Source organism: Dermacentor silvarum, chromosome 11, assembly GCF_013339745.2.
Source record: "Dermacentor silvarum isolate Dsil-2018 chromosome 11, BIME_Dsil_1.4, whole genome shotgun sequence".
Taxonomy (NCBI): Eukaryota; Metazoa; Arthropoda; class Arachnida; order Ixodida; family Ixodidae; genus Dermacentor; species Dermacentor silvarum.
In genome coordinates, this window is record NC_051164.1 from 85,050,514 (window position 1) to 85,069,955 (window position 19,442).

The 19,442-nt window shown below is 43.7% G+C and overlaps 2 protein-coding genes across 3 annotated transcripts in view; one reads left to right on the top strand and one right to left on the bottom strand.

The window, feature by feature from the left end:
* The window catches only part of LOC119433148 (flap endonuclease GEN homolog 1), a 33,640-nt gene extending 28,345 nt beyond the window's left edge, over positions 1-5,295 (top strand). The window contains exon 12 of the mRNA XM_037700289.2: positions 1,404-5,295. Coding sequence (XP_037556217.1) covers positions 1,404-2,743 — 1,340 coding nt within the window. The 3' untranslated portion in view covers positions 2,744-5,295. The remainder of the gene's footprint in view (positions 1-1,403) is intronic.
* Positions 5,238-19,365, bottom strand: LOC119433145 (transmembrane emp24 domain-containing protein 5). Of its 2 annotated transcripts, none has more exons than XM_037700285.2 (4): positions 19,109-19,365; positions 16,434-16,555; positions 15,313-15,508; positions 5,238-13,641 (listed from the first exon to the last, which is right to left on the bottom strand). In XM_037700285.2, exons 1-4 carry the CDS (start codon positions 19,322-19,324, stop codon positions 13,405-13,407), a joined length of 771 nt encoding a protein of 256 aa, XP_037556213.1. In that variant the 5' UTR covers positions 19,325-19,365; the 3' UTR covers positions 5,238-13,404. The 2 variants fall into 2 exon arrangements, with proteins under 2 accessions (XP_037556213.1, XP_049514877.1); XM_049658920.1 differs by lacking the exon at positions 19,109-19,365 and adding an exon at positions 17,429-17,773.
* Positions 19,366-19,442: the final 77 nt, after the last annotated feature.

Consider the following 19,442-nt stretch of genomic DNA (forward strand, 5'->3'; position numbering starts at 1 on the left):
CTGGGAGGACTTGAACTCTTTGTGGAGAATTTTGCTTATACAGTGTAGACCGCTTATAAGGTAAGTAGCGGGAGTCGCGAATATCTGCACTATAAGCGGTACCGCACTATAACCAAAGCAACAATCTTCAAGGCCCGCACATATGCAAAACATGTGCACCGAGCCGCCACGCGTATGCGACAGTCGAGGAATGCGGCTAGAACGTTTGCATTCAATTTACAGTCGAATCTCGTTGATTCGAACCAAATCATGCGGCGGCGCCTCCGATCGGCATTGCTCCGGCACCGCCATAGAGTAAAAGCTTAGGAGACCCCCCTCAATGTCGCGTGCGAACAAAACAAAAAAAGAGAAAGAAACAAAAAATGCGGCGGCAATTTCACCCTCTCTCAAATGGCAAGGTCGCCGATTCTGCGACCGGAACATGCGTGTACGTGCCGACGTCTCAGCCACGCTACTGTAGCCACGCGTAGTAAATGGCAGTGAACCCTTCTTTCTCCTTTATGCTTCCTCTACTTTCTAGTCACGAGTTGACCTTGCACGCTGCGGCTACGGCGCAGAGGGAAGCAGCGGCGCTGTCCCCGGCCGGCCAACGAAACTGCCCACGCCGGCAAACGCCCGCTTCCTGATAACGGCAGAAAACGAAACTTCGGGGAGCTGGCGCCAGGCCAGCTGGAGCGGCCCAGCGGCGGCGGGCGCGCACGGTGACAGTCGAAAGTGAGGGAGCTACGAGGGAGGGCGAGGGGAGCCACCGAAGCGGTGGAGTTGCCGAGGCAAAATCCGCTTCCCTGCCGCCCTCCTCCCTCACATTCCATGGTCTCCGCGTGCGCCCTTCGCTGTGCCGTGCCGGCGCCGCCCGTTCCCTCCCTGAAGTTTCGTTTACTTCCGTTATGGTGAAGCGAGCGTTGGCCGGCGGTTGGCAGTTTCGTGGCCCTCGCTCGCTATGCGCGCCGTGATATTTTCTCGCACTCAAGGTTCTGGTTGCAGCCTCACTGGCTGTTCATTCGCACCACGTGCCCTTCTCCTCCACTTCGTCTCTCTTTCTTCCTCGAGCACTCCTTGGGGCGCCCGTTTGAGGGGAGCATTCGCCGTCTCCGCTGACTTACGTACTCCCAGGTAGCCGCACTGTAACCGGTATTTCGTTTCCCACAACTGCACTATAAGCGATACGTGTATACATGGAGTGCTATGGGAAAATCAACGGGAGTCTGAAAAGACCGCACTATATCCGGTCCTGCACTATAAGCGGTTACGTTATAAGTGGTCTATACTGTATATAACTGTATAGGCGTACTTGAATCCCTATAGTAATTTGGTGCTAATGGCTGTGACACACTTCACTGTGTTAAGAAAAATCTTTCTGGGTTGCAGAAAACATACTTAAAATAATCCACTCCACTCAACAGGTACCAACAGTGACATACGGGGATACTTCAACGTCACATCCGGAAAGTCGCAGCAAGTCTTCAAAGACAAAAGTGAGGGCACAGGCGAGAAGAAGCTGGGGAATAATGCTGCCGACATTGCTTCGAAAAAGTCTAAAGCTTCATCAAGCAGCAAGAGCCGGTCAGTCACAACGCGGATGCGGAAACCGAAGTCGTCGCCACCCAAGACCACCGAAACTGTTGACAGCTACTTCGTGCGGTCACCAAAATTCTCTGCCAAGTTAGATGTTTCAGTTGACTCCTCATTGGACGAATTCAACGTGCCGCTTTCACAAAGAATAGCAGCAGCAATACAAAAACAAGCTGAATCTCAGCCAACAAGTTCAGCAGGCAGTGTTGCTCCAGCAAAGCCTGGCAAGTCGCTTGAGCCAGTGCTTGTTGGCACTTCTAAGTCAGATCCAATTCTGGAAGAATCTGTAGTTATGATGGACGAAGTCTTATGTCGCAAGACAGACAACCCTGTGGCTGAAATGACACCAAATAGCTCACCAGACCTCGCTGAACGAACAGGCAGCTCATCCTCGATTACAAGCTTGCCTGAACAGAAGCCCACTGCATCTGTACAGGAGAAATTGACAACTCAGCCTGATGATGAGGCGAGTAGAAGCACTTCACCGACATCTGTGGACCTGTCAAAACCAGCCAAAAGTTCAGTTTCGGCTGACGACGGCGTGGTCCTTACAAATATAAGCACAACAAAGGAGGGTGCCTGCGGTAGCGGCATAGATAGCCTCAAGAGTTCTACCCAGTTTGAGGACTCTAGAAAGCCTTCTTGGCCTGCGAGTTTCAACCTTTCCCTCTCGGATTCACTGAAAAAAGAGTTCATGACATCCATGGAGCTCAGCAATGGTGAAGATGATGTGGAAAGTGGTATTGGCTGCACACCGCCGAAACGGCGAAACCTATCTACACGAAAAAGTGTTACGTCGGCTTCGGAAATCAGTCCAGATCGACTTGCAGGCGGTGATGCCGGCAGAGTAACATCCTCAAGTTCTGCGGGACCTGAAGGTTCGCCCGACCGTCGAATCTCCGGGAGGCGTCGCCTCTGGTTCAACGAGACAGTGACGTCCACACCTGTGCACAAGCAGTGCTCAAGAGGAGTGGAGAAAGTGGAAAGGCTATCGGAAGACGTGCTGGCATCGTTTGAGTCTCAAGGTATCAAATCAGTGAAGTTAGAGTCAGAGGAAAGCTATGATCACTCGGGTTCACTTTTTGACTCCAGAGGCGAGTCCTTGGAATTGTCAGAGAAGAACAGGCAACCGTCGGTCATTGTCATATCTGACGATGAGGATAACTGCTGAGGTTGTGACATTGCTTCGGAGAAGTATTGTCATCATCATTATTAGCATGGAAAATTGACATAATTTTGTCACTGTTTTGGGGGGCAGTGTCTTTGGTAATCGCCATATCTCTAGACATTGAAGGTTGCTGAAATTGTGATAGTATTGCTTTGGGAAATGCTTTGTGTGCTAATTGTGTCCAAAGGATAAATGTATATGTTTCTATAACTGTGGCAGATAGTGTTTCCATAGTTAAAGAAATCTTGAACAAGTAACCACTTACTAGCATGTTTTGTGGAAGGATTGAGGACATTGCAGAAATCCTTGCTTGCAATCTGAAAGAGCAAATCTAAAGCCATAGCTTAGCTGCATTTTGCTTTGTTGCTAGTGGATTCTTGTTGTATTCCGTTTTTTTTTTTTTTTTTTTTTCTGGTCCAAGTGATGTTAAATTTTCTTTAAAGTTGTTAAGCAGGCAGAACCGCGTTTTGAGCAAATGTGGGAGGATTTGGTAGAAGTCTCATACTCTTGCAGACAAGAAACTGGTACAGAGATCTCATAAAGGAGAATTTATGTTGAGCCCATTTCTGAGTTTTTTTTTTTTTTCCAAGTAGTACAGTCAGAAGCACTCTAAATTCAAACACTGCTGCACCAACTAAGATAAACTGCATTCAAGAGATATTTCGTTATGGAAGCAGATTTGATTTAGGTCTTTGGTACCTTAAGAAAAACTCAGTGCCTGCAGTTTCGTGGCTTCATAATGAGAACACACATGTTCATCTTGCGTGAGCTGCACTTGATGGCATTTTGTGTTCGGCACTGTAACCTTGCATTATGCCAAAAATAACAATTTTCCAAAGTTTTTAAAGTAATTTACAGTTTAAATAGTTCGAACTGTAAATTTGGTGTTTACGATTGTAGACATAGTGAGCGAAAGGGCTCACTATGTCCACAATGGCATAATGCAAGGTTACAGTGCCGAACACAAAATGCCATCAAGTGCAGCTCACGCAAGATGAACATGTGTGTTCTCATTATGAAGCCACGAAACTGCAGGCACTGAGTGGCTCAGATGACATTGCCAAACAAGTCATTAACGAGTTTAATTCTTCAGGTTGAGGTTGTACTATCCCTGCTTATCAGTGTCAGATTTTTTATTTATTTCTGAATACTGCATCAGCTTTATCACAAACCTTATTCAGCTTCCCAAGGACGAAATGTATCTACTGTGCTAAAAGCAGAAATTCCAAGTTTTTTTTTGTAATGTATTTTCTAGTTTAACTGAGCCAAACAAAAGCGGATTAATAATCAGCCGTGTCTTTGAACGAGTGCGAAGATTTATGCTAAGCTCTGTGTTGCACCAAAAAATACCTTTGTAGACAATACATCTTAGTGCTGTTAGCAATGCACACCTTGAACATCGCCTAGATGAAAATTAACCAGGACATTTTCTCACAAGCCAGAACGCAAAATGCATTTTACAAGTTGGTGTTAAGTTTGGACCAATGTGTGTTTGTATCCAAGCTTACGAGCCTCATTTTGTGCCAGTGATGGTCATGTTGGCAAAATGTTTCAGTGTTATGCATACAAATAGAAAACTTAACCATCTGTTGAAATAATAGCTTGGTTAGCAGGATGTTACAATGCCGATAGTGTGGATCAAGTGTGCAGTGTTTTTAAGTGTAAGAAACTTTTTGTGGAAGGCTATTCATGTAGAGACAACTTAAGCATCTTTGCAAGAAGTTTGCATCCACAATTTGCGCTAAAATTGTTATATACAACCTTTTATTACTTTTTAGCTGCTGCGACTGTTGCAAGGAAACTTGTGAAAGTTTTTATCTTGTGTTTCATTAAGGAAATGTTTTTGGGAGGTTTTAGGAGCAGACGATGGACACGCTATGTTCTATCATTTCTTGTGTATCCTTTAGAGCCAAGGGCACTGACTATTACTTGCTTTTAAATGTTGGCTTTTCAGTGCCAGGAGTTTTTTTTATTTGGTACGAGTGACATCGCTAAGAATTGTGTAAGCTGTACATTTCATTGATGCAACTTGAAGCATTGTGTTTAACTTTGACACATAATGTGCTGGTGTAGATTTAAGTCCTTGCTCTGTGGTAACCTAATGCATAAATTCTTTTTGGGATTTGTTTTTAGTTGCTAGACACTCTACATTGCATCATTTCCTGCACGTATTTTGTGACCAAAGGCATTGGCCATTGCTTTTAGCTGTAGCCATTTTAAGGATTTCTTCCAGAGGCATTTTCTTCATTCGGTATAACTGACATCGCAGATAACTGTGTAACTTGCACATTTTATGTGCAGACTCAAAGTTTTATTTAGTCTTACCTTTGACCGAGTATGTGTTAGTGCAGATTTAGAACTCTGTTCCACAGTAACCTAGTGCACAAAAATTGTTCTTGTAATCTGTTTTGGTTGCCATCTTAAACTGCTTTTATATTTCATTGTATGACAGGGAGCAGAAAGCTGGAAACAGTTGTATAATAGAATGAGTGATACCTTGGTTTGAATCACAGAGTTTATTGCGCTCTCGACAAAATAAAGAGCATGCTTTTTCACCATGACAAATGATGGCTGCTGCTACCGCTGCACGTACAATTATGTGGACGACGCTTTACAACCCGTCACGCCTTTCCATACATCTTTGGTATGTTATAGTCACTGTGCCACAGGATGCCCTGAAAGTCAATTTCAAATTCTTCGTCTCAAAGCCTACACACTAGTTTGAACAGAATGAACTTCACCGACAAGAGGAGCTGAATTGTTTTTTTTTTTTTTTTTGCTGCGCACGCGGCAGACCAATAGTTGCACAAGAGCTTACTGTGCATTAATACACTCAACCTGCCACAATCCTGAATTTCGAAGCCGCATGACTTTTCCTTGAGGAGGCTGGCTGAACCAACAAATTTATTGAATCAAGGCCTCCGATCATCTAAAACACAAATCTCGGGACAAGCCAATCCTGGTGGTAACGTAGGCGTGGTGCCGCTCGGACCACTGACGAAACGTGAAAAGGAATAGAGTTGGAATGGAATTGTTAGGTTATTCCGGCGTAGAATTGGTGGTGGCAAGATTGGCTTGCTGTTTTGTAAACTACTAGAAATATGAATCCGCAACTGGCTTTCCGGACATCCTTTAGTAAGGACATTCAACCACTTTCCAGACAATCGTTTCAATAGCGTAGAAGCCACATGGGCTACAAACAAGTGCACTGAAAAACAACAGACCCCTTCTACCAGTAATGACACAATTTTGCTAAATCCACGCAATTAAACGGGAAAGCAAAAGCAATGCATTCGTAACACTGACCGCAAGAAATGCCTTTGTATACAGCGACTTTGCTTCTGCACAAGAAAAAAGAAAAACGATGTTGAATGCACATGACAGCCTGATGGCAGCTTTGTTTTCTTAAGTGAACAAAAACTACACAAAGTGCGCATCCTTTCTTAGATGCTGACAAAATGCAAAGAACGCACACATGCAACTCATGCCATAAATGAAAAAAGAAAGGCAAGAAAAAAAAAAAATTTGCATGAGGACGAGTTCAGCAAAAAATAGTGCATTGGCTTGTCAGCTCAGGCAGGTGTGTTTAGAGCTCCACTCTCTGCTTCCTGCCCACTTTTCATGCTATGCACAAGAAACCAGGATTGTTTAACTTGGTGAAAAAAAAAAAAAGCATGTACTCCCACAAGCAACAGGACAGGGAGCACCTCCAGATTTGTATTCAAGAGGTCATAGTTGCTCAGGATCTACAACAAACATAAAAAGTGTTCTAAGGGGCAAAATGTTCAGCCAGGGAGCTGCTTTATACATACTGGCATGTCAGGTTGCAATTCACATGTGATGAGTAATCATTGGTTAAAAAGAACTTAGATGATCTTTGTCGCATCACTCGAGAGAGTACTACCACGTCAAAACAATACAGAACACTTCTTGCGATTCATTACACATTGCAATGTATACCTGCAGTGTGATTGGGTGCCAAATGCACCCTAGCACCAAAACTAAGCATCTGTGTATGAATGACAGCAGTATCGCACAAACTGTTGAATACTGATAAGCAAATGCGCTTTCTAGTTAATTATTTTGGTGTATGCATCTCACTTTAGCATTATAGCACAGCTTAACAAATGGCAGACATGAACATCTAAAGTGAAGAATAATGCCCATGCTTAGTAGTGTTGCCATGAGATGAAACGAGACAGCTAAAGAAAAAATAATAGACAAGTTACAGATCGCCGTCCTGTCCCATGTGCAGTTACTCTAGTTTCAACATGTACCAACCGGCCCCAGTTACAAATATGTTCAGACAAATGGTAAAAACAAAAGGACGCATGTCACCTCAAAAACGCCATGTCACCTGAGAAGCACTAACATGCCTTCTGTCACGGATACAGCTGGCCTGGGCATACGCTATACATGACTAGGTTTTACCCCACCTCTTTCACTGCACTTTTGCGTTCTTGTACGATTGGCAGACATACACAAATTTTGCTCACATGTTTGTCTTTCACATACACTCTTCAGACCGTTGGGGCCTATCCTATCTCCAAACAATGCGTCTTTCCTTTCTTTAACTCTGCGCACCTGGTACTTCCAGGTCACGAATGGCATACACGTTATGAGTGTGAGATAGCATTCAGACAGGAAAGTAGGGAGCGCAGATTTTTCAGGAAAGGAAATGCAAGCGAGACACACAATGTTTATTGCTTGAGGACAAGATACACCCGAAAGGGTGTAAGCTTTTCTTAGAACGTAGTTTGAATGGCAAGTTTAAAAAATCGCTTACACAGCTGGAAGAAAAACAAGGGCCACGGAAAGCCTTCTTTCAGGGAGGGCAAACTTTAAGATGCATTTGACGTTGATAATACTTCCAACAACAACGAGAGCATGTTTACCAGGCCAGGTTGACATGCTGCCATTTATGTTCCCTGTGTTAGGTGAAGAGATTGGGGTGTTTACGCCAATCAAGCCGTCTATAGCTGCCACACTTATGTTCCCTGTGTTAGGTGAAGAGATTGGGGTGTTTACACCAATCAAGCCGTCTATAGCTGCCACACTTAAAAAATTCGACAGTCTAAGACTGATTTTGCCACGCAATGATACTGCCTTCACTGTCCAGCAATGCTGAGATACAGCACAACCCCCCCCCCCCCCCCCCCTCTGCGCATAACTTGCTTTCCTTTTCTTCAGTCATAGAAGGCACGAGGGCACACTTGCACAAAATGCTTACATTCTGTTCAGTCACAAAAGCAGAAGAATATGCATTTTTGCACCAATTTGTTGCTTTCAATAATTTCTTGCACGTCTATCTTTCAAAACTATGTCGTCATTCATCTGCTGGTATGAACTGTCCAGCCAGATTACATTTATTGCATGCCGCAAAGGTTATTGCATGCTCACTTAATGAAATGCACATAGAAATTAACCTTGTAACTCTAGCTAATAGGCTCAGGAGCATATATGCCTTGCTTTCAATTCCGCATTGGTCGATCCTACTTCGAAATTAATGGTGATACATGAAGCCTACAACTTGTTCAGATTCTGGGTCTCGTAGCTTTTTCCGTGGTTCTATGATAACATATTCGAAAAATGCACAAAATTACATAACTCGAACTTGCCAAGCGCAAGAGTGGAAAGTTATTTGAGATGAAACGCTGCTGGGCCCAAGGTTGCCACACTTTCGACATACTCAAAAACAATCCATGCACAAATGCAGTTCTGAGCCATATTCACAGTGAAAGTCATGTGACTGGGACCATTATGTGAAACACACAACGTGTTCATTTTTTTTTCTAGGTAAGGGACATGGCCACTCTGCAAACCAAGGCAATTCGATAAAACGATGCAGACATGCGCATAAATATGTGATGTTGCCACGCAAACGGCTTCGAACTGTGGTAACAGCTTCGAGTGCAAATTTAGGGTAGCAGCACAGCAAAAAGCCTATTTACAACACACTAAAAGGCATGAAAGTGTTGGCCTAATAAGCTGCCTCCATCACGTGCGTGCTAGCACGTGAACTAGTACTGTAGTGGTAACTAGATTGTACTCACTAGTTACTAATGCCACTGAAGTTGCTTGGCGTTGCTGCCACAAAATATTAAACATGCACGCATATTTAAACCGCTATGGCACAGTAAGGGGGTTTAAGCCAGGTATATACAAAGAATCTAAAGGTGTAGATGTGAACAGCAGCACTGGTAATGCCATCTTTTGACACCACTTTGAATCCTAGACCATAGAGTACGTAATGCAACAACCGACTGTACTACACTGATGTACTCTTGAAATGTGTCAGCAGGGACAATTGTCAGGCTTTTTTTTTTTTTTTTCTCCCCGAAGACGGGCGCCATGCAATGCAAACATGTTTCAGATGTGTCATGGTCACAGCCTCGCAAGACATTCTCATCAACACTACTATTCCTGCTGTGCTAAATCTGTCTATTACTGTTACAGTACTACACAGAGAGTGGAGATATAGACTGATGCACTAATGTGAGCAACATCATTATGTGACACTTTGGTCAATAAGAGCACACAGAACTTTTACACAATGCACAGCCATGTTCTGTTCATCTGCTGCTGTAAAGGCGTCAGCAATGCCACGATTTCATGAAAGTACTTTAGGCTTTTTCTTCTTTTGCCGAAAAGAGGGGTGCAGCTTTAGCGCTAGTAGCGCATTCTAGTTAACACTTTCTCACAAGGTATTGTCACTGATGGTGATATTGCCACCTAAACCTCTGGTATTATGGTAACAGTAATGTGGAGATGCCAGGGGCTAGGACTATCTAATAAGCAGTACAGGATTGCAGTACAAGCTCTGGACAAAACAGCCCACACTGCCTGCCCATCTTATCACAGCTAGAAAGCAAAGACGGTGGGACTAGGGAAGGTGGTAGCAGCAAGTACAATGCCCATAGTGGTCAATGCGAGACCAGTGACCAGGAAAATGCTGCTTTTCAAACACATGCAAGCTAACCTATAACAGAATGAAGGAAAAGCTAAGTTATAACAAAATAGTTTGTGGACTAAAGAGACAATCATAACCCTGCCTGTCTGCTTCATGCTTAAGGTAACACCAGTTATAAAACAGTCTACAGGTTGACAAGTATAGAGCTGACATTTCACAGGCTCATTTTGGAGAAGTGATGCAGTCGTAATGCACATTTGGCCTTCATTTCATGCATGCTCTGGAGGCCAAATGTGGAAAGCTAATGTGAGGGCCAACAGACAAACTTTTTTGCATAACATTGGCAGCACAAAATTGAAAGCTACCAGAATTTAAACTTGTATTGCAGCAGTCAGATATGCAAATGCTTACAAATAACTTTTAATGCCAGCGGTGCATGTTACACACAATTAAAAATTTTGTACTTTCACAATTACTGTGTTCTGAAAGCTCTAGCAGACGGCAGTGCACCCAGCATGACTCACACAGTGGTAAATCTCTGAAGCCTCAATCACATGTGAACGAAATTGCTGATCTCCTTTGAACTAGCACCTTCGCTTACATGTACTGATCAGTCTGTCTATGTGTACACACTGTGTATTGACTGGTTACGTGTGTAATCGGTCTATGCTCGACAACGTAAGTATTCAGTACAAGCCCACAAACCCACACCGAACCTGCCTGACCCTCTGTGCCTTTTCACTACACAAGATAGTATTTAAAGGATGCCAATATTGAAAGAATTTCGCCTCCATCATGATGTCATCAAAATGAGCTAACATAATTGGATGGCACATCTATACAAATTCTGTTTAGGCTGGGCAGCAGTGTATTTGCCACTGTATTTGTAAGTTGTCACTCACTATAGACAAGATTAAAAATCTCTCCGTAGATATTCAAGTATGTGGCAATGGTCAGGCACTTCACGTTTTCAGATAAAAGGATCAATTTTCACCGAGAAAGATGAGATGACATGCAAATTTTCAGAATAAGATCAGCACCGGGATAAATTTCCTATAAAATGTGAAACCGACATGCCACATAGAGCTGACCTAATAGAAGCAGGTTTATGTCAGTCTATTAAATGAAACCTTTTATAAACTGAGATGCGCCAACATAAAGGCAGCCTGTACCATGCAATGAGGTGACGACAAGAAAGAACAGTACTATGTGAAAGACTAAGGCAAGTTATCAACTAAAATAGATTGGAACAAGGTAAAGCAAGAAGCAACTGCTAAATGGGTACAGTGGCAATTTCCATTTTCCTAAACTGAGCATCATGTTCACTCACGTAGGTGATCTTCTGTACAGTAAGAAAAGGGAACAGGGAGTCACTTACACGACAAAATAAAAACACCATTAGCTGTCAAGATTGAGTGCAACCAAAGAAGCCATAATCATCATCCTTGATGTTTGAGTTTGGGGTCAGTACGACAATTTTCATCTGCTTCCTCTCGCAAGTACGAAAATTCAGATGTTTTACTGCTCTTAAAAAAAAATTTTAAAAAGAAGATTAATCAGATGCTCTTAACATCCAGGACCTCGTGTCAGCAGATCTCCTTTTCAAGATTATAAATTCATACGGACGCATTAAAACGCTTTCCTTAAAATGATGTGCATCCACATAACCTTGACAGAGAAGTTGTGAGAGCTTACCCAGTTCATTATTAATGAATAGTTCAGAGGAAACAAGACAAGAGCATGAGGTAAAACAAGAAAACTGGTACCTTCTATATTTCTTTTAGCTCTCAAGTTTGCACCTTTTTTTTTTTGTATTGAACCCCTTTCTATCACTATGAAAACCTTCCTGCCCTGCACAAAGAAAAAAAAAAGACTGAGTACCACGCAGGATATCAGACATTGAGTAAAGTTTCTTGCTGGGTTAGTTTGGAATGTTGTCGTAAACAATAAGACAACCGGCGAAAGATGCTAGCACAAAGGACTAGTGCTGTTACCATCTCCTCGTGCAAGCATTTCCACACTGACCTTTTATGTACAGTACGCTCCACTTTAGAAAGGAAACATCCAGTTATCTGACTACCAATTACTGCTGCAATAGGTCATGAAGGTACACAAACTATCTTTTAAAACATAAATATCAATGTAACACGTTGTATTGGCAATTTTTCTCTTTCAGTTATGTAGAAGTGTGAGTTATATTGGCTTTACTACCAGCTAGGTGTTTCCTTTAACAGCAAGCAGTACTGTACAAGGATGCTTGACAACTTGGTGGAAGCCTATCGAGCGAAGCACTTCTTGCATACCACCATGTTGTGCTGCAATGCTTCCAACATCAGAACGATACAGGAGTGTTCAATGAAGAGTAGCTGATAGAGTTAGGGCTAGCGCTTTGGTGGGAGGACCACAAAAATGTTAAGTCGAGCTAGACTGACAGATAATTCGACCAGAAGTACATCATAGTTTTCTATGTGCCAACATACCACTTTATTGAGTAGAAAATGCTCGCTCAAGGTTCTGCTGCTCCTCAATTTGAATTGCCAGAACGAACGAGTTGAAGTAAGCTCCATGCGACTTTCCTCTCTCCTGCTCTCTGGTGAGCAGACCACACTGACTTTCCGTTTCCTTGGTCATAAAAGCTCTGTTCTCTCTATGAATGATGAATTCACTATTACAGACGCCTAATCTTTCAATCTAGCTCGATTTAAATTTTTCCTTTAGTGTCCCTTTATAATCTTTCGCCTTTGATGCATCCAAAGGTTATTAACAACAGTGGTACAAGTGAGCATACCACAACTGGTGCTATCCAACCTCTATACAATGAATAGTCAGGATATAATAATGAAAATTGAAAATGTTTCTTGCTGATATCGGCATGCAATAAATATATGCTCATAACAAAGGTATTTTAAAAAATCGACTGCATTGCTGTGTTACGTGCCTCTATAATAGCCTAAGGTAACGAATTCACTCTTCACATAAAAGGCAGAGAAAGAGAACAAAAAGATGCTACCACTGCAACATAAACCCAGGGCAACAGAGTACGCGACAGTTCTCGTACAAGCTTCAAAAACATTTCTTTTTTGGTATAGGTCTTGAAAAACATGACAAATGCGAGACAAAAGGTACAAAAATGAAGTATATAACACGGGAAACAGAAAAGCCTTGCTGTGCATACCAACTGTCACAGCTCAATCAAGTGGTATCAAAATATCTTCAATGCAACAAAAAATTAAAAAAGCTAATTACAATGCCTCTCATGACCAGACGTTCTGCCAAAAAGCACCTCCCGCAGACAAGTGTAGTTGACAAAGAAAGGAAAAAATGCCACATTGCTAGGCAAACGTTGTCTTCATTGAAAAGATACAGGGGCAGCCGATATTGCCAGAATATTGGTTAGGAAAGTGAGCCTAAAATGACTGCTTGCTGCCTTTTTTTTTTTTTTTCTTCTACGTGTGCCGAGGGGAAGGAGAACCTAACAGGTGCATCATCGACCATAGCAAGATAGAAGTACACGGCACTGTGAGCAAACAAATGTGAGTGGGGTGGCACTTTTTTCCAGCGAAAGACGAGCCCGTCAAAGTGCTCAAATCTGAAGACAGCTCGACAATGCACGGCACCACCACTCCCGATTAAAGAAGACCACATCAAGAGCACCTGTCACAGACTCAGTTTCTCGGAGCGGAGGCAAGGTTGAAGAAAAAAGGAGGACGACGAGGATTTGACGACGGGGACGAAAACTGCAACAGCCCCGTTGTCAGGAGAGGTACTGGAAGATCTTGCGCAGACGGCTGCGTTCCTCGAAGAGGCTTCGCACCATGATGACCTGGATGGCGCCGACCACGAGCATGACGACGATGAAGAGCATGGAGAACTGGTTGACGCGCGTGAAGTTGTGCTCCTGCACGTTGCGGTCGCGTGCCTCGTGCGCGCGCTTGGTGTCCTGGTAGTGCGTCACCTGGTTCAGGTTCTCGTGCACCTTTTTGATGGTCGCCTGCACGTGTTTGAAAGGGGGAAGAAAATTATGCAAGAACTGTCAAAGCTGATTACCAAAGTAAGTGAATAGCTTTCTCAACCTGCTGGACTTAGTGGATCACTGAAATGCACTGGACGAACCAGAAAGGCTATCATGGTGTTATGGAAGCTTTTAATGGAATTTTGGTGATTAAAGCAGGATGTGATAGGGTGTCAACTTAGGTGAGTTGGTTCAAGCTAATTATGATGGCAGGGCAAAAGGGATGGCAACACAGAGGAAAAGAAGGACACAGGACCATGACTAAAGCACCGGTCAGCGCAGATTGTGCGTCCTTTTTCTCTGTTACTGTACCCTTTGTGCTGCCATCATAATGAGCAGTATATAATACATTTGAGTTACTAAAGGCAAATATTTCTAGCGGGTCCAATCAAAGATTTCACTTTTTCATCTAGAAACTTTTCTTTAGTTGTGCTTTACGTGTTATCAAAACGCACAAACGTCCATTGCACTGCTCGTGCTTTTTCACTGTTGTGGAAGCCACAAAACACCCCTCTCTGTGCATGATGCGAGGTGAACACTGACATTGCTGCAGACTGGAAGGGAGAAGGAATACTATCATCCTTGCTAACCAGCAACAAACCATCTGAGCGTGTGGCAATCGGAGAGGCCACCGCAAGCAAGCAACACCTCACAGTCCCTTGTGAAGCTAAGTGGCCAGCTTGTGACACACAAACAGGAATTCTCAAGTGTGCGTGCATTTGGCCAGATACATTAAAAAAAAAAATGTGTCCTGCTACTAAAGAAAGCTATTCGCTCCTTAAAAAAAAGGAGGTGGGGAGCATGTATCTCTTTGGCACAACAAAGCCATCTGAACATCAGAAAGCTGAGCAAGTTGGTAGGGATTCGCATAAAAAGGCAGGCATACGAAACATGGACACTAGAGCAATGAAAAGGGCAGCAAGAATGTCGTCCACATTTCTCCCGGGTGGCTGGGCTCAGACCGAGAACTTCGTACTCAACATCACAATGCCATAGCCAACGTGGCTGGTAGACACAAGGATCATCACAGACATATGACACATCAAGAAAGAATGCCATACATTGGAACCTGTTAGCTTCACTCCACGACTGTATAAATGTGCCAGCGGCCAGGATACGAGAACAACCAAGACTTCATCAAAAGGGTTCTATAGTAACCTAGTTCATAATGTACATTATCTGAACTTAGGAAAGTTAACATGCGCAGAACTAATCATGGCCAACAAATGCTCAAGTTTTGTTTGCCTACTTTGATGCTTAGGGATTTCTACACAGCCTGTAAGAAAACTTCATGATATATTTTTATGATCGGATTTGTATAGTGTTACACTGTTCTTGTGTTGTTGTTTTTTTCCTAGCTTTTTTTTTAATAACCTTTGAAAAAGAAATTCTATGTACAAGCAGTATTGTGTGTGTGTACGTACACACACACACACACACACACACCACACACACACACACACACACACACACGTGCCCTTAAGTTTATCCGGTTTGCTACGCTCTGTATCAGGGGGCCAGGTTCCCCTGGAGCTTTTTATGCCTGGTTGTCCTCTCCATTTTGTCGCGGAGTACAATTAAAATCAATACAATTGCCAATACAGTTGCCAAGCAGGAGAAGACATGCCGTGTTATCTTTCATTTTCTTACCTTGATGTCTTTGTACGTGTCATTGTAGACAAGTTCGGGCGAGTAGGGAATCTCGCCAGCGTCCCAGTCGTCGTCCTCCTGACTTCCGCCTCCTGTTTTGTCCACATAGACCTCAAAGTAGACAGTCTTGCTGGATACTGTCGACATGCTGTTGTCGAAGCACAGCGTGTGGTCGCCGGGTTCCTTCACCTCGTGCCTGCCAACAAAAGGTGGGCGATAACGAACGTGCATATTATAGCACAATTAGTACGAGAGAGGTATCAATGGCTCTTGTGCCTACATAGGATGTCCTGTTAAAATTACTAGGGGGAATGAAGCTTTAGTTTGGGTAAGCTGATTCATGCATTTGTTGGAAATGAACAGTTTTCAAAGTCACAAGGCCGTCTGAAGCCAGAAAGGTGATGTTTAGTTAAGCCTATGTACTAACCAACATTCCTATGCTGGCTTAACCCGCCATGCTTGCAGCTGCCATACACACTAGTGCCGGAGTTCCCTCTGTTAATTCTGGTAAGAAACCCGATGTATGGCTCTACCGCTCGCCCATCCACTTCGAAGTTTTGCAGAGGCAGCAGTTTGCTGCGAATTTTGCTTCATATTAACACCATGTTTCGGTGTGGTAGATGCGTGTGTCATTCAGAATAAATCACTTCGCACAAGGGACTAATTGCTGCCAAACATGCTCAAACCATTCTTCTAGGCGTGACGAAACGATTTGAGCTTTTTCAAGTGAACCACCTTGTCAATGCAGCTACTCTCCCGGAACGAGTGCTTTCCTCAGCTGCCAATTGGTGGTGGCCCAAGTCCATGCTAGCGCTGCCTTGGAAGTAGCTACCTTCCCCATAGAGGAAGGCAAGCTTGCATTTCTTTCTTCCTTAAAAATCAGACAAGTAACAGTGCTAAGTGTTATACTGAATGGTGCAGACCATAAAACGTGACCTCTCTGCAAAGTTTAGTAAGAACAGAGCAGTGGTAGGCGAAAAATTTTCCTACAATTTTACGAGAAAAATATGTGCCCCTGTACCATACGTATAACAGGCCTTTAGCTCAGCATGAAAAGGTTTACTAATCAGCATTCCACTGCACTGCACTGTTGGGCACAGTTCTTGCAGCAGCCATTTTACCTGTGAATAGCTTCTGTTCGGGACTGCTCATTGATAAGCTCCTGACCCGTTGGCGACTTGAGGATGAAGTTGATATCCATCTTCTGCTGCATCTCCATGTTGCCAAAGTTGGCATCGAGGACCTGTAATGTGGTGCAGTCCAACCAAAATGATAAGTTAGATGTTTTAATACAACCAATGTGCCAGTGTTACTGAGAGCCCACAAATAAATGTTACAGATGCAAGAGGATGAGCACTGTTGTTCTCACTAAGACAAATTGAAACTACACAAATGTGAGAAGGGTGCGACGCCACCATTTCAGAGATGTGAGGCTCCTGCTGATTTAAACTATGCTGGCAACGATTTGCTAAGAGCAGTCACCGAATGACAATAAAAAAAGAATGATTCATTCCATTTGAACACGGAAAAAATTTGAATTAGGATAAGCAGAGGACTCCAGTGCTGTGTCGTCATTTGGGTAGTTGTAAAACTATGTGTACACAAGCAGTTTTCCCTTTTTGTCCCCACTAAAACGTAGCATGCTAGGGCTGGTAATCAAAAACCTTGTGCTCTGCACCAAAATTCTCCTCTATTCCTTAGAAGTTCCAGTTGAAAAAGAGACATGCTTCCTGTCACCCGTAAGTTGTGCCAACATATGGGCAACAAATTTCCCCTCAATTTTTTACATGATGTTTCACCTGCGATATTTTTCAGCGAATAAGCCATCTTTTGACGCAGCACAAATGCTGAGAGATATTGCATTTCTTGATGCGTTCAGGCTGCCGCCAATATCAGAAAGGAAATGTGGGCTAGTGAAAATGTGCAGCTCTAAATAAAATGCCACATCTTGAGGCAAGACTCAAAAGAGCATAGATATTGGACAACCTAAAAAGGTGTCACATCTTGCACAGCCCAATTTCGCAAGCAAGAAACCACATGACAGTGGCACAATGATGATCCGAACGACGTTATGTGAACACGCAGCAAAACCAGGTGATCCAAAATGTCAACTCACATGACCTAGCCTTTCAAAACACAATGCAGCCACTTCACTGCCCAGCTCAGTAAATTGGGCCATCTGTACTTTTGGTGTCAGGTTCTTCGCATCAGAGGTGCAACAGCTGTTTTAAGGTCTGCGGGCAGGTGACCTTCCAAAGTCCACTCAGCCCAGTTCAGTAACGTCAACAATTAGACAAGTAGGTATCTGGTCATCTTGAAATGGATGGGGGAAGCGCGCAAGAAACGGAACACAAAGAAGAGAGTGGATGATATACATCATTTGACTGCACAACTAAGTTTTATTATTATTCAACTTAGTTTCATAAAGCTTAATTACGAGCTGCAGCGTTTTTGTTGTCCACTCTCTTCTTTGCGCTGTTTGTCGTGCGCTGCCCCCTCTATTTTTCCAGGTACTCAACCAAGGCGGCAAGTTCATAACACAATGCAGATTTCTCTTTGAGGTCGCAAGCTACTGTCTACTTTTAAACACAGCTGGCAGCATGAGACTGCTCTGCTTGCATCTGTAACAGGTGGCTCTACTCAAATCTGTGACACGTACTTTTAAGCATCATCGCGATTAGAAATGTTTTGTTTTGTTTTTTTTCCCTCGTGTCCTGTGACGTTTGAAGGAGCAGTTCTCGCCGACGGCGCGCTTTTCGCAGCTGCTTCCTCTATCACAATCACACGGAAAGAGAACGAGAAATTAAAAAAATGGCGCCGCGCGTAGTTCTTGAGCGACTAACGGCGCCGATACACGTCGCACGCGTACGACGTACACGACAATGCGCCTTGTGACGAATGGATGGCGGGCGAATCGCAGGCGGCCAGCAAACAACCCTCGCGTCTAGAGAAGGAAAAGAAGCGATCAGCGCGACTGGGGTTGATCAATCTGTTGATCAATTTGCTTCTGCGAAATGAAGAGATAGCTAGAAATTGTGTTTTTAGATTCATTAAACAAGCTACAGAAAGCAGTACTTCGATTAGACTTGCCAGGACCGTCGAGAAAAGCACCCCTTGAAACTATTTAAAGGGCAACCACGTTCGCACGGAAAATAATTTTAAAACCTGGGCCGGAGCCTCCGGATCGACCCTGCGCGGTCGCATAATAAAGTCGCCTTCGAGGCCGTCATGCGAAGGCTAGACGACCAGAAGAGCCGGAAGAATTTGCCCGTAAGCGTGAGGACACTACCGTTAAAAAAGGTTGCGCAATACACATGACAACACCGATTTTTGCGGTGCGGAAAGCAAGCATATTCGTATTCACTTCGTGCCAATAGAGCATCTATACGTATGTTTGTTTCTTTCCTTGTTTCGCAAAAGAGTTGCTGTTATTAGAGGGCTCTTCGGTCATGCATTAAAGAAGCGAAACAGAACACAATATGAGCAGCGCGCACTTAGTTTATCCAGGTAATGCAAAACGGTCAACCAATGATTTCAACAAGTTTAAGGCTAACGCTTAACCGAAATCGGGTAACAGTCGGCCCAAATGTGGTCTTCCCACATCAATACAGAGATTGTAGTCATTGACTACTCGGAACAAGCTGACAACGGAACAACAAAATTGAGATCCGCGCCAGATCGGCACACTAAAGTGTCGCGGCGTTCTGCAACTACTGCACATGCGGTATTGCAAATGAGCACCAGAGAAAGCTGGGAAAGCGTGCTGCACAACCAGTGCGCAAAAGCAAACACTCACTTGGTATTCTACCTCGAGCACCTGGCCGTGTTTTGCCGGCTGGTGAAAGCACTCGATACCACCGGCTCGTAGGGTGACCGTCAACTCGGTCTCGGAGTCTTCGAAGACGTCCTTAGTTCTCGAAATGTCTAGTAGCGTTGCGAACACGATCGCGCCGAATAAAAGGTCAAAGGCCGCGAATTTGCGGCACGATCGCACAACACCGACACACACCATTGCCGCGGCTGGCTCTGCCCACCTTGAAATTTCTAGTACGGCTGCTTTTTTAAAAACAAAAAAACATTAAAAACAAAATGAGGCATTTGTTGCTAGACGACAGACGACATTCGCTTAG

Coding starts and splice junctions, on each gene's coding strand:
- LOC119433145 (XM_037700285.2), bottom strand. CDS start 19,324: ATGGTGTGTGTCGGTGTTGTGCGATCGTGCCGCAAATTCGCGGCCTTT. Junction 16,556..19,108: donor TGCTCGAGGTAGAATACCAA/GTGAGTGTTTGC, acceptor ACCACATTACAG/GTCCTCGATGCCAACTTTGG. Junction 15,509..16,433: donor CGAACAGAAGCTATTCACAG/GTAAAATGGCTG, acceptor TTTTGTTGGCAG/GCACGAGGTGAAGGAACCCG.